A 13,555-nucleotide genomic window follows, 5' to 3' on the forward strand; every position below is an offset into this window, starting at 1 on the left:
TTTTTGATTAACAAATAAGAATACAAACAACAACACTGTAGAATAACAGAATCCTTAAAATTAATGTCATTAAGTAAACTGAAAGAAACGTATTGCAGCGCTATGCCGTCCATCTCGAGATCGAATTCGAATATTCACTGTTGATTGCTACCGAAGCTGCGGAGACCAAAAACTGGTATTCAGGACAGCCCTAGCAGCTTTGAGGACACAAAATTTTAGGACAGTGTTACACAGAGCTTTAGAAAATATTTATAGTCTCATTTATGTCTGTTTAATGCACTTATCATTTGCAAAATACTGACTCAGAAATGAATGAGAAAATACATTTACAACTATAGCCAAAATCTCTTCTCTCTAAAAGCCTAAAATTTTCTACTCAGAAACAGTATTTCAGTTAGGACCAAAGAATACATACATTTCTTCTCAAATTCTGTTGCAAGTTTAGAGTCTACTATAATCATCAAAACCAATGATAAATCACTTACTCTGATTCTGAACACTCAGCTATTTACTATTTACTGATCTGTCACCAGGGAACATTTCTTAAGTTTCATCCTCAAACATCACACACCAACATCATCAAACTAAACAATTAAGTCTCGAATTTTAAAAGGCGGGTAATGTACTTGGTTCTGAGAGTGCAAATAATCTGAAAAATGCTAAATTCTTCTTGTAACTGGCTCCATTTCGAATCTGTAAACAGCCAATGTGATTGTGCAAATGTCTCTCACCATAAAGCAAATTTGAGAGAAAATAGCACTGAATCAATAGCACTACTGTCTTCAAAGCAAATTGTGTGTGCATTTGTCTTTGCGTGTGCATATGAGCCAGACAAAATGGAATTGACGCAAAAGCCAACAAACAGCGTAATGTGGAAGACACTAAGTTCTCTATATCCTTCATACCTCTACAAAGAGAGTTTGAGTTTGATTGCTCATTAAAACATTTCTCTCCCAGAACCAAAGACAGAAGAATGTAAGAGACCTGCAGCTTGATACCTTTCACAATAGCGATACCGGTGGGTAAGTGACCTCTTTAACTACTGAGGACGCCCGTTCTGGGACTGTCTGCATGTGAACTGAGGGACATGATTTCCACCAATCATGTAACAGAGACTCATCTACTCTTCAGTCAAGAGTGTAGGAAGAAAAAAAAAGCCCAAGATATTTTGAACTGATACGAAAAGATGACAAACGTTCCCTTTTTTCCTGAAGAAATATTCTCTGAATAATTTCTAGCAAAGATAGAAAATGAATCCCCCAGCTCTGCTGGTTTCAGTGCATTCAAAGGAGGCTGATTTCCCAAGGTTTTTGCAAGCCAAAGAAATTAGTTCCCACTCATATATGTAGATCCTGTACAGTGAGTAGTTCATTTAGTTCATTCTCTTGGACTAGCCACTGAGGCCAACTCTTTAGATATCCCACACTCTCAGGAAAAAGCTCTTGTGCTTTAGCAGGACCTGTGTCAAAAACTTTTTTCTTCAGGATGTGAGTCCTTACAAATCCACCAAAAGTATGATAGGAAAAAAGTAAGTGAAGAAAAAAAAAGAAAGGAAAATTATGAACAGAGAAGCCTTGTGAAATGTTCCAGAGAAGAGGAGGGAGAGAAGTGGCCCAATCTCATCTGTCCAAAAGCACTTTGAGCGCCCGCTCGATGTTCATTCGATGGCCGACACGTGTCACTCCTAAATCGATCAGGTCCTCCTTCTGGAGATTAGGGAGGTGGGAGCCCTCAATGTCATTGTCCATGAAAGCATCCCTGTGTTCACCCAGGTTGAGGCTCTCCAGCCAGTCAGCAACATCCTGTTTGGTCCACGCAAGAACGGGTTTGGTGGCAAAGGGTTTGTTGGACGCGGCTTGGATTAGGGTGAGGGGTGAAGGGGATCGGCTGCGCCCTGTGCCAAGGCTGAGGGGAGGCGTCGGCAGGCCAAACACGTCCGTCATAGTGGGAGAGGGAACGGAGGTTGGGAGTGAGGAGGCACAGCTGAGCCCCGAGTCTGGAGGTGACATAATGGGGCTTGGGGCACACTGGTGGTGGGGGTGGTGGGGTTGGTGCGGGGGCAGACTCTCTGCCTGTCGGCATGGCGATGGCACAGGCACTGTGGCGCCAGACTGGGCAGAGAACACAGCAGCTGTGGTCGGCTGCTGACCTGAGACGAGAGACATACCATCCTGATTCCTGAGGCAGAGACAGACAGACAGAGGGAGCGAGAGAGAGGGGGGAAAGAGAGAAGGAGAGAGAGAGAGAGAGAGAGAGAGAGAGAGAGTGTCAACTTAAGGTAGCAAAAAGTCAAGTTTCTCTAAATGTAAACGTATAAAACAGGGTTATATACAAAAAATATGAAAGCGATGCTCGTTATAAACAAAACACAGAAAATATACACCTCTGCAAACAAATACAGATTTACAGTATTCTCACAGAAATAGATACACAGGCTGTTACACCTCCCACTGAGAGGTGAGTAACTGACAATCAGTCTCCCACTCCCTCTCTTCTCACCCTGGTTAAAGATGGAGGCTTTTTACATAGTTTCTTAGACTAGGGAATACACATAGCAGGACCTGTAAAAGCTAACCATCAACAGAGATATGCTGTAATCTCTGTAATCTAGGGGGAGTGTTGGTTTTTTAAAAAATTCCAACAAAGAGGAGGGAGCTGAACCCTACTCTGTGTTAATTCGCAGCCGGGTATTTATGTGTGTCTGTTATCAGTTTTTTTAAATGCTGCCTGTAAAACAGGGTGATGGCTGATTCTTTGGAAAGACATTTGAAGCAAGAAATAGCTTCGTGCACTTTGAGCAATCAAGGCTGAGTAGATTCTGTTCTCTCCAACATTTACATTAACCACATTCAGTTCTTTTCACCATGGCTGGTACAATAAACAATGGTTTTGCTTGGACACCCAGTGCATTTTAGGGTCAGCTTCCTGATCTGTGAATAACCACAGCTTTTCATAATACATGAAGCTTTGACTTCACTAGGCATTACTGTAAAGAAGCTGGTACTGGAACTGCACGGAGAAGATACATCCGCTTACATATTTCTAAAATAGCCATGGAACACAAAATCAGAGATTTATGCATATCTTTGGTGTCTGCCTTTTTAGCTCTACCATGCTAGCTTGAGAGATTGAATAGGTCAATACAGTACAAAAATCCTTCGCAGGAGTCTTTCTCTTTCTTTTCATATTGCTGCCCTAACTGGTACCAAGTGTTGAAAAAAAAAAAACATTTATTGGAGCAGTATTCGTAATATGGGTCGAATGACTTTGTTGAACCTTACAAATACACACATATACACCTCCCCCATCGATGGTTTGGTCTATGTTCATCACACTGACGTTGCTCATCTCGTCCTCAAGGCTGCTCTCATTATGAGGTTGCTAGGCAACGCTTTCGTTCACGGGCAGAGCACACACACATACACACACACACACAAGGACACACACACGCGCGCACCCGCGCACACACACACACACTGCTACACACACTGACACAAACACAGACAAATTTGAGCACCTAAGTGAAAGATAAGAAAAAATGAAAAAAAATAAGGAAACATACCTTGTTCCAAAGTGAGTCCTGGATCCTGAGGGCGATTCTAATGGCTCCCCTGGCTTTGGTGCTTTGTCCTTGTTCATGTGCTGCAGAACCAAGTTCAGCTCTCCTATCCCATGGGGTTTTGTCTCTGGGGCAAGGGGGTTCTTCAGTTCTGCAGGATCGCCCCAGAGTTTGGAAGTTCTCTGTGTCGGTGTTTTAGGAGGATCTGGAGGTGCAGTTCCTGGGGGTGGAGGAGGGATGGATGCAGGCACACGGAAAGTGCCAGGCCCACCCTCCTCATTCATGGCATCCTTGTAAAGTGCATTGCTCTTGTTGACGGCAGGCTTGGCTTTTGGCTTGGCCAGGCCTTGGGGCCTGTCCGCTAGAAAAGCCTGTCCATCTGCATAGACGGTGCAGGTGTCCAAGGTCTCACCACCTTCTGAAGACAGCGTGGAGATACTGGACACGGTGGAGACAGTGCTAGTTGTTTCCAGCTGGGGGTCACCACTACTGCGGCTGTCAACCTCAATGCCCGAGTCAGTGATGGGCTCGTAAGCCTCCAGCGGGAAGCTAGGAGGCGTACAGTTGGTGAGAACCGTAGGCCTCTTGACCTCATTGTTGCCAGTAGTTAGATGGGGGTAAAAAGGGGCTAGAGAGGATCCACGTGTGCCATTGCTTTTCTGCTTGAGCAGCTCGGCCATGGTTCCTGCCTGGCCCTCAGGGATGTCGAAGCTGTTGGCAAACTCTAAGGGGGGTGGTAGGGGCTCACCAAAAACAAATTCCTCATCAATGTCGACGGAGGCCAATGGAGGAGGAGGGATGCCAAATGGTAGCTTGACAGGTTCATCCACTGAACTTACAGTGATGATGGTTTTGCCATGTGGGGCGGCAGAGAGTGGCTTGGCAGTGGCAGGGGGGTTAGCGGGAGCTGGCTGATTGGGGTCCCGGAGCTCACCCGGAGTGCTGTCAGGGCTGACAGCTTCGCCTTCTGACAGGCTGTTCTCCTCCGATTTTGCGCCGTCAGTTGTGTGCACCATCAACAAGCCGGCTGACTTCTGCTGTGAGGTGTCCACAATGTCTATCAACATGTTCTTCTTCTCCTCAACCCTTTTCTCTGGCTTGCCAAGGTCCAGCTGATACTTGGACTCCGTCTCATACTTGGACTCAGTCATTTGCCTGCGGAGGCCGCCTCGTGGTCGGCCCATGGTGGCTGTGCTGGAAAAGCTCACCTCCATAGTGGGCCGCAGCTTAGTGTCAATAAAGAGCGGTTTGTTAAGGTCGGGCTTAGTTGGCTCACTCTTTAGGGGCATCGGCTGTGATTGCTCCCTCATGGCACGATCCCTGGCAGCCAGTGCCAATGCTAGTGGTGAGTTGGGGTCAAGGGGCTTGCCAGTGACTGGGTGAACATAGTTACCACCCCCCGAGCTGTAGGTTTTGTGAGCAGGTAGACTGATAGGGTTGTGCCCCGTGCGCAAGTTGAGAATATCCCTCACTGTGGTAGGCTCAGGGCTGTTAAAGTCCATCACGTTACCTCCACCACGTGGGATACTGAGAAGGGAGGAGGGCGGGGCCATGAGCCGCCGTAGCCGCTCATCGCTGCTGAACATCCCTTCATCGATGGATTTGGAATGACGGAGACGTGGAGCCGGGGTGGGAGCCACATCTTCGTCACCATGATCAGTAGACTTGAAGGACGGCGAATTCCGAAGAGTGTCCAGTCTCTTCTCTCGGTCCCGCACCGCACCAGTGACCGCTGCCACAAAGGGGCTGCCAGCAGTAAGCCCATCCTCGGGCCGCAGTTGTCCCGGGTGGTCAGGCGTGCTGGTCTCAATCTCCATGCTGCTGCCTTGGCTGCTCTTGCCACTGCTGCTGGTAGAGGGCTCCTTGATGATGATAGTAGGAATAGGGATAGAGCAGGTCTTCTCAGGACTATCCTCCACGTTGGGCTGTTTCACCAGCATACCCTTTCTCCTGGCTGGTTTGTTGGGTACAAATAGGCCTGAGTGGCCCAGTTTCCCCACGTCAGAATAGGGGTTTTCGGGGATTTGTGCCCGTCGCATGTGGAGGCTTTGCTGAGCAGTGGGACTGTGGTTATAACCTTCAGAGTCATACTGCTCTGGGGGGCTGTCTCTATAATACAATCCCTGCTCTTTCCATCCCGAACCTAGGCCAGAGTCTCCTCTTTCAGGGGCTGTGCTGTTGGAGGCAGGGCCTTGCTGGAGGCCTGATCTAATAGTGCCATAGCCCCGCCCAGCAGATGCAGGTGGGTTGTTGTGAGGAGGGGATGGAGGGGAAATGGCTGGAGGGGGCGGGATGTCCTCTGACGTGTCTGGCATGGATAGGCTTCGTGTGAATTTCAGAGGAGGAGGTGTAAGGAACTGCTTCTCTTCCTCAGTCACTCCTATGGTAAGAACAAAAGGACACCAGAGGCAAAATGTTATGTCAGGTCAACATCAATAAATGTGGGGGCAGTAATGCAAGTATACTGACAAAAAAATCATCTTGTGGCACATCCTCTGAGAAATATATTAAATCAAACCCCAGGCAAGAACTATACATGGTCCACTGCTGGGCAGAGGTATTAGTGTGTGGTATCATAAACATTTTAATGAGTACTCTTTAATATAGGACATACCCAAATATGTTCAGACATAATGGTTAGCCTATCTGATTTGTATGGATACACAGGTACTACATACCTATAGATGTCTGCCGCCTAATGGTACCTTTAGGTACACCCAAGTAGGGGCCTTGGGGGCTCCCAGGCACTGTTGGAGAATCCGTTGCCACATCCTGACTATTGCACAGGGACTGATTCAGAGGGGATAAAGATGGCAGTGTTAGTAGTGACGAAATTACAGGAATTAAATTTTGCTTTCATTTTTGCGGTCATACGCTCAATCATGCCAAATGCTTAACAGTGATTCTAAACTATGTCCTGAATTATTCATTATTTGATTAACTGAGCAGTGAAAAAATCAATCAGATATCCATTTCATGTTCCAGACTTAAAAAGAATTGCTGCTATAGCCAAACTACTCATTGGAAATATCAGAGCTGACTCACATTCATTTCTTGTGGCACAGCGAAGCACCTGCTGGTTGGGCGTGGTTTCACGGTGGCTACCCTTGCATCTGCAGTTGAATTGTCCCATACAGGCTTTTGGGGGGGCATGACCTCTTCAACCTTATCTGTAAAACGGTCAGTATTTTTCCTATTTAAGAGTACAAAAGGTCATCAAATGGTACATATGCAGTATCAGTGAAATTAAAAAGCCATTACACCCTTCACAGCTCCTGAGAAAAGTCCAAACTAAGCAGAGAGGGAACAAAATCGGTCACACTGACGCTGTCAAAGTTCAAAGCCGTGCAAGCAGTTGGTTAATGGTTTGCCTGCAGATCTCTTAGCACTGGTCTCAGCGGCCACTGCAAGAACATGCTAGCATTCATATGGTCAGCTCCCATGCAAGGCTGAATTACTTAGAGTGACTTGAAAAATTATCCTCTTCTTCAGACCCACAATATGAGAAGACTGATCATCTATGCAGAAATAGAGGAAGAAGGAAATTCTACTTATCCAGTAATGTAATAGAACAAGAAAGCACCTTCAGGCCAAAAATCTTGCATTGTAAAAATGTTAGCGCTCAGTACTGGCACATTTCTACATAATAAGGCAAATTAAGATAAACAGCCTTAACACATGACAGTTATTTAACCTGAAGATTTTTATGTCACAAAGGCTCCACAATAAGTGCACTCAGATTTTCCATGAACATAATATGGTGGCCTAAAATGACTACGTCAGTACCCATAGAGGTCATTACGACACAAATGCCCCAGATGTAAGAGTGCAGTCAAATCTGCCCATTTCTTTCCTAGTTTAGCATCCTTGCACATTCAAGAATTGCTCTAAGAAGAAGCAGCAGTTTCACACTTAAAAATATGGCATTACACTTTTTGCTGGTGGAATGTTACTATATTAAACATATGCAGTATTATTACCATGGCAACACCTTTTTTCAGAGTGACTCAAAGCTGTGGAGGGCTCTTGAATGATAACGGCTAAAAAGTTAGCTATTTGTGCACTAAAAGAAAACATCTTTGGAATGTGTATCCTGGGAAATAAATCATTTTTTGTTGTAATGACACAAAGTTTGTCCTTTCTTAAAATATAAATATATATTTGATTAGTAGTGTTATTAAAGGCATATTTAGTTAGTTAGTGGTACGAAAAATGAGAGAGAGCATTCTTAAATAAGGAACTAGCCTAATGTTCTGAAGTACCGAAAGGTGACGGAAAAGCATATAGAGGTACAAATTATCTATAAATCTTGTTAATTTTTGTTTATCTTATTTCATCTTGAAAACATGTCTCTCTCATCAGTTGCTTTTGGTTTAACGTAGGGGTGCATGAAACTTTGACAGACAGTTTAAACATAGTGTATACTGTATAAAACATGCCTCTAGAACTTACCACCCTTCTTTTTCCTCAGAGTGGCTTTAACATGAAAGAACATTTCAACTTAATTGAATGACAAATCATTCAAATCAGTGCAGGATGTTTTAAATTTTGCATTTAAATGGGCTAACAACCAAAGCAAATGGAATACCTTGTATTCCCCTTCATGGCATTGACCTCTATAGTATGTAATGCCATATTACACAGAAATCAAACCGCCAAAAATAAAGAAAGAAAGAAAGAAAGAAAGAAAGAATAAATGCATGCATTATAATATATTTTCACGAATTAACACAAACCACAACAGAACTATAACTAGAGAGATTTGTCATCACTTGTGTCTGAGAACAACCACATAACCACGTGACAACCAAAACAACATTATGTCTGTGATTAAATTCAGGACATGGTACAAGATTACGGTGTAATTAAAGTCTGCAACATACGGTAAGGTATTAGCAAGCTGAAACACTGCACCTACTAATGACAAATTCTCATGACCTTGTCACGGACTAATGGAAATGGAACCCTCGTCGGTTCCACTGACTGATTTCACATTAGTTTCACCTATCAGACTGTTGGCCTGATTGGTGCGCTCCAGCTTAGAGAAAGGTCACACATCCAGAAAGGTGTAAACTTGCCAAAGCAAACAGGAGCGAATGGGTGGTGGAGGACAAGCAAAGCTATGCAAAATATCAATTTCAACAGTGACTTTTTTTCTGTTACAATAAAGCATTTACTTTGTTTTCTTTGCATGAAAGGAATTTACGTCAATGATGTTATGTGTAAAATTTCATTACTAACTGTATGTGTAAAAACAAATGAGACATGCCCATTGAAAATGAGACCATCATGCATCGCTAATGAGTACAATCACAGCTCAAATGCTAAACAGCACTAAGGAATGTATGTAAGGCCAGGACAATGTCTAAACACAACAGTCATACCTTTATCCACTTTTAAGTACAAAAGGAGGGGAGAATTGAATACAAGAAGAAGACGAAGAAGAAGAAAAAGAAGAAAACATTAACAACTGCAGCAGTAACATTAATAACTGAGCTGTCAAGTGGGGAAAAAATGAAAAAAATGCCAGTAGCATGCAATGTTCCAATGAGATGCAGTGAAAAAAACTTCACCCTAAACGTTCTCTGTTTCTGCTTACCTAGGTCCTCCAGCTCTGAGGTCATGGATTTAGAACGCATAGACAGGGCAGTAGAGGGGGCCCTCCTTGGAGGTGGTGGAGCTACAGCAATAAACCGAACAAAAAACAAAACAAAATAGAAACAACCAAAAGGTAGAATGTGTGCTTTACCTCCCTTTTCGAAGTTCACCAGATGAATTTCATGCATTTCAGTATACCAAGAGAACACAAATACTTGTTTGAAAGAAAATCAGACTGAAAATAAAAATGGGGAGAAAAGCACTCTGTTGAACGATTGGGCAACAGTAATGTTAGTAATGTTACATTAGTATTATTAGAGTCAGCATCATGGACAAGCAGTGGTTATAATTGTAACATGAATGTGAAAGAGCAAAACTAGAGTAATCCATGTAAAGTTAGTGAGGTGTGTCAGGTTCTACAGTAATTCTGAGAGGGCACAGTAAGGTTGTCTTGTGACCTTCTCCATAAACACTCATTGACCTAACACACTATAAAGGACTATAAAGTCATCTTTATGAACGATAGTCCATAGTCAACAACCTGAAAAACTAGTCCTTGCAATCCATTAGTCAGCCTATTTCATCAAAAAACTGGTTGAATGACATGGAAAAAAAAGGTTTACCTTTCTTTCGTGCTGTGTCATCAGGATCTAGATTTCGGCTAACTGTCACGACCTTGATGATCAAGTGGTTACCCCCATGTCGGATCATATTAACCACTTGTTTGTGGCCCACTTTGACTACATTGTCTTGATTAACCTATAAAAGAAAAGAGGTCCCCTGTGGATCAACTCATCAGCAACTATTTCCCAAGTATTTTTTTATATGAGGCCATGTTCCTCTAAGCTATTTCATTTCTTCCAAAACATCTCTGTATCAATACTAATGTCGAAGTGCAACATGTTTCCTGTTCCATGCTACCTTTTATCAGGCTGGATTTGTGCAAGTCAAGATGAGGGAGAGCTAAACATAGTTTTTTCTCTCTCTCTCTCTCTCTCTCTCTGTCCAGCCTTAAATAACTAACCCTTTTCTAAACTACAGCCCAGAATGACCGTACAGCTGATACTCATGAGTCATGACACTTTCAGCCTACTAAAAAAAAAAAAATCACTGTTACCAGTAGAGAGCAAAGATTGGAATACTTTACTGTAGAGTAACAGTTTTTTAGGCTGACCAATATGCTAGCAATGTCCAGTCTGACCAGCATATTCATGCAAAGTACAATAGCTAATCCCATAGTAGCTATGTCAGTGTTTGAAAAGCCATAGTATACCAATTCCCTTTGTAGTCGTTTCAGCTGTTTCAACTATTTAATAATCGTACAAATTTACCTAACTTTCACTTTTGTCTATGCAGAAATAGGATTAGCCGAAAGACCTTTATGACATTGCAGCAATAATTAAGCCAATGGGATTCAGTAGAAAAGTCAGTTATGAATGAATTAAACTATGGTCAAACATACCAAATGCACTGAATTCTCTGTCAGTATATTGAATACTGAATCTTAAATGTGAACATTGTAGGATATTCAATGTCTGACTATATCACCTCTCAGTGTGACAGGATTTCCTTAAGATGGAAGGAGATAACAAGGCAAAAAGGCTGCACTGTTTTGTGCCTCCAATATCAATATCCACTGTTCTATAAACAGTTCTCTCTGTAAAGATCCAGCAATTACAACTGAATTATTAGCTGTGTTCTAGTAGTTCACAGTGTTAAAGTCATGGGGAAAATTCACAGACTGTCTTCTCCTTTCTCAGAAGGACATCTTGAGCATTGTGGCATTTCCTCACAACACCACTTATACTGAACAGCTTGTGTTCTTACAGGGATGAGTAATTACAAATCATTCCTACAGTACAGTAAAAGCTAACCTACACTGTATGTGCACCCGAAAGGCATTTGAACTGAAGACACTCTTTAGAGAGTGACAGTTAATATTACATAAATTATTAAGCTAGCCCTTCTAATCGTCTGAACTGAGCACATTTAGATAAAAAATAGATTATTAGATTAAAAAAAACTTATATAGACATGTCAAGCCAAAGGAATTAGTGATTTATACTTCTGTCAAGCAGAAGGACGATAGCTCCAAAATAATAACTGCAATAATGAACAATAATGAATGAGTTACTGGGCATGAAATGGCTAGGCATAGTTGATCAGCTATTCACACACACACACACACATACACACACACACACACACACACACACACACACACACACACACACACACATTCCTTTGTAGAGACATGAGATGAAAAAAGCAAAAAAAACGCCGCAACAAACAAACAAAATTCTAGATCCTTCTATTGCATACTTTCCACTTTTTAAACGAGGAATGTTAGAGGATGAGTTACAATATGGCATATACTGAAACTGGAAAAGCTAACAAAAACCTGCGCAGTCCTCAGCTCAAACAGGAATCTGGGCTGAATATAGCCTTGAGAGACAGCATGCCCTAAACAAGGATGCATGCCTTGTAGGAGACAGTTTTACCCCTCTTAAAGCAGTACTACATACAGGACCAAATCATTAAGAAAAAAACACTTCTCCACTGAAGAAAAGTCAGACAAACACACAGTGAAATATCAGACATTTCAACAGTGTCCCTCTAACGTAAGAGATATGTTACATGAATAAGCTGTGGTAACCTAGGAAACGTCTCAGAGAGCTGAAGATGTCCACACAGGAGAAGAGAGAACGAAGATGTTTCCTTTTATTATCCCATGTGTTTGTGTGAATCATAAATGCCATATAATTGAGTGAGTGAACGAATGTGTGTTTTTATGTGTATGTGAGAGAGAGAGAGAGAGAGAGAGAGAAGGAAAGTAAGGGTGATGCAGGTGATGTTGACTGTAGAATTTCTCAGGTGTTGTTTTTTTCCATTTCATGTAAGTAAATATGTTTGCCTTCAGCTTTTGAATAATTAACATAAAGTCTCTTGATGTCCCCATTACACTACTGCTGTGATATTTTACTGTTTACTGATTAATTTACTTATTTATGTGATATTTAATTAACAAAGTGGTACCAAGTCAGCCATTTAAAAAAGCAAAACTGTGTAGAATTAAAGACACAAACTAGCATTAAAGGCACATGTCATGCCTTGACAACAAAAGTGGAAAAAGGAGAGGTCAGCTACCAAACCAATAAAATGTCAAAAATCAGCAAACTGAGAGTGGTTAGACATTTGATTTAAAATCTATAACTGGACTTGTCAGATGTGATGAGAAATCACTGAATCACTGGTCAAATCATAATCAAAACATCATTTAATGTTTGCAGCCTTATCCATGAGTAGCTGCAAAAACACTATCTTGGTAATAATATAGAGATTCTACCCTCACCATTAAATCTTTAAAAAAGAAGCTGGTTATCAGCTCATGTAGCATCTTTGTTGAGGGTGAGAGAGAGAGAGAGAGAGAGAGAGAGAGAGAGAGATGTTTGCAGATGACATGCAGTAATAATTCATGGAATCATGCGTCTCAGAGTGTCCCTCATTCAGCGACATGCAAATATGGGAAAAACTGCTTCCTCTGACCTCAAACACTTAGTGTGTCACAGACTTGAGATGAGATTTGGGGCTCATATGCAGAGTGGTGCGACCAGATGAAGACAAAAAAAAAAAAGCCTGAAACAGCACAATCTCACTGATGTCATTTCATGTGGATAATCTTATTAAGCAGGACAGAAATGCGTCCTGCCAAACGGAGCAAGCGGCAAGAAGACAGCAGCTCACCCTGGATAAGGCTCAGCACACATTCAGCCATTAAACACATTAAAATTAATGCTTGACAGCTAAAACAACTTGTTATGCAACTGTGATGAAAAACTTGAAATAACAAACATTTTCAAAAAAAAAAAAAATTTAATGGAAAAAAGTGTTTATCAATTTAGCTGGTCCGTCAGTGTAATAACACACACACACATACACACACACACACACACACACACTTACATACGTACATGCACATAGCTAGCGTGTTGTTCTGCGGTGTTTATTACAACCTTGATTACAATCAGATCAAATTAGTGAGCATTTATCCTCTTGACATGAAGCCAGTGCACAGGAAATGGACTGAAAATGATAAGCTCTCCATTTGGCTAATAATTTAAGTTACGTTCAGGGTCATCTTGGGTAAACTGTCTCACAATCAGCAATCTCTATCCTAATAAATAGACAAATAAACCAAAAGTGTACAACACATAGTATAGAAGCCCTGCAGACATGATCTGCATGACACAGATGGCTTTGTTTCAGATAATAAAATATAAGCAAGAAAAAAAGTCTCTCAAATTCTCCAAGGGCCATGTGTGAGAGTGCACTCTCTTTTTTTCCCCATAAAGATGATTTCATGTCACTACTGGTCATTTCCAGCAGAATAAAGATGTG

General features: G+C 42.0%; 1 protein-coding gene across 1 annotated transcript in view; it reads right to left on the minus strand.

Annotated features, from left to right (window-relative positions):
- Positions 1–1,619: 1,619 nt before the first annotated feature.
- The window catches only part of shank2b (SH3 and multiple ankyrin repeat domains 2b), a 56,877-nt gene continuing 44,941 nt past the window's right edge, over positions 1,620–13,555 (minus strand). Inside the window, exons 16-23 of the mRNA XM_030778604.1 lie at positions 9,781–9,916; positions 9,159–9,239; positions 8,944–8,952; positions 8,015–8,035; positions 6,605–6,729; positions 6,238–6,349; positions 3,563–5,939; positions 1,620–2,178 (exon numbers count right to left, since the gene is read on the minus strand). Of these exons, the coding sequence (XP_030634464.1) occupies positions 1,620–2,178; positions 3,563–5,939; positions 6,238–6,349; positions 6,605–6,729; positions 8,015–8,035; positions 8,944–8,952; positions 9,159–9,239; positions 9,781–9,916 (3,420 nt within the window). The remainder of the gene's footprint in view (positions 2,179–3,562; positions 5,940–6,237; positions 6,350–6,604; positions 6,730–8,014; positions 8,036–8,943; positions 8,953–9,158; positions 9,240–9,780; positions 9,917–13,555) is intronic.

Source organism: Chanos chanos, chromosome 1 (genome assembly GCF_902362185.1).
Source record: "Chanos chanos chromosome 1, fChaCha1.1, whole genome shotgun sequence".
NCBI classification, from domain to species: Eukaryota; Metazoa; Chordata; class Actinopteri; order Gonorynchiformes; family Chanidae; genus Chanos; species Chanos chanos.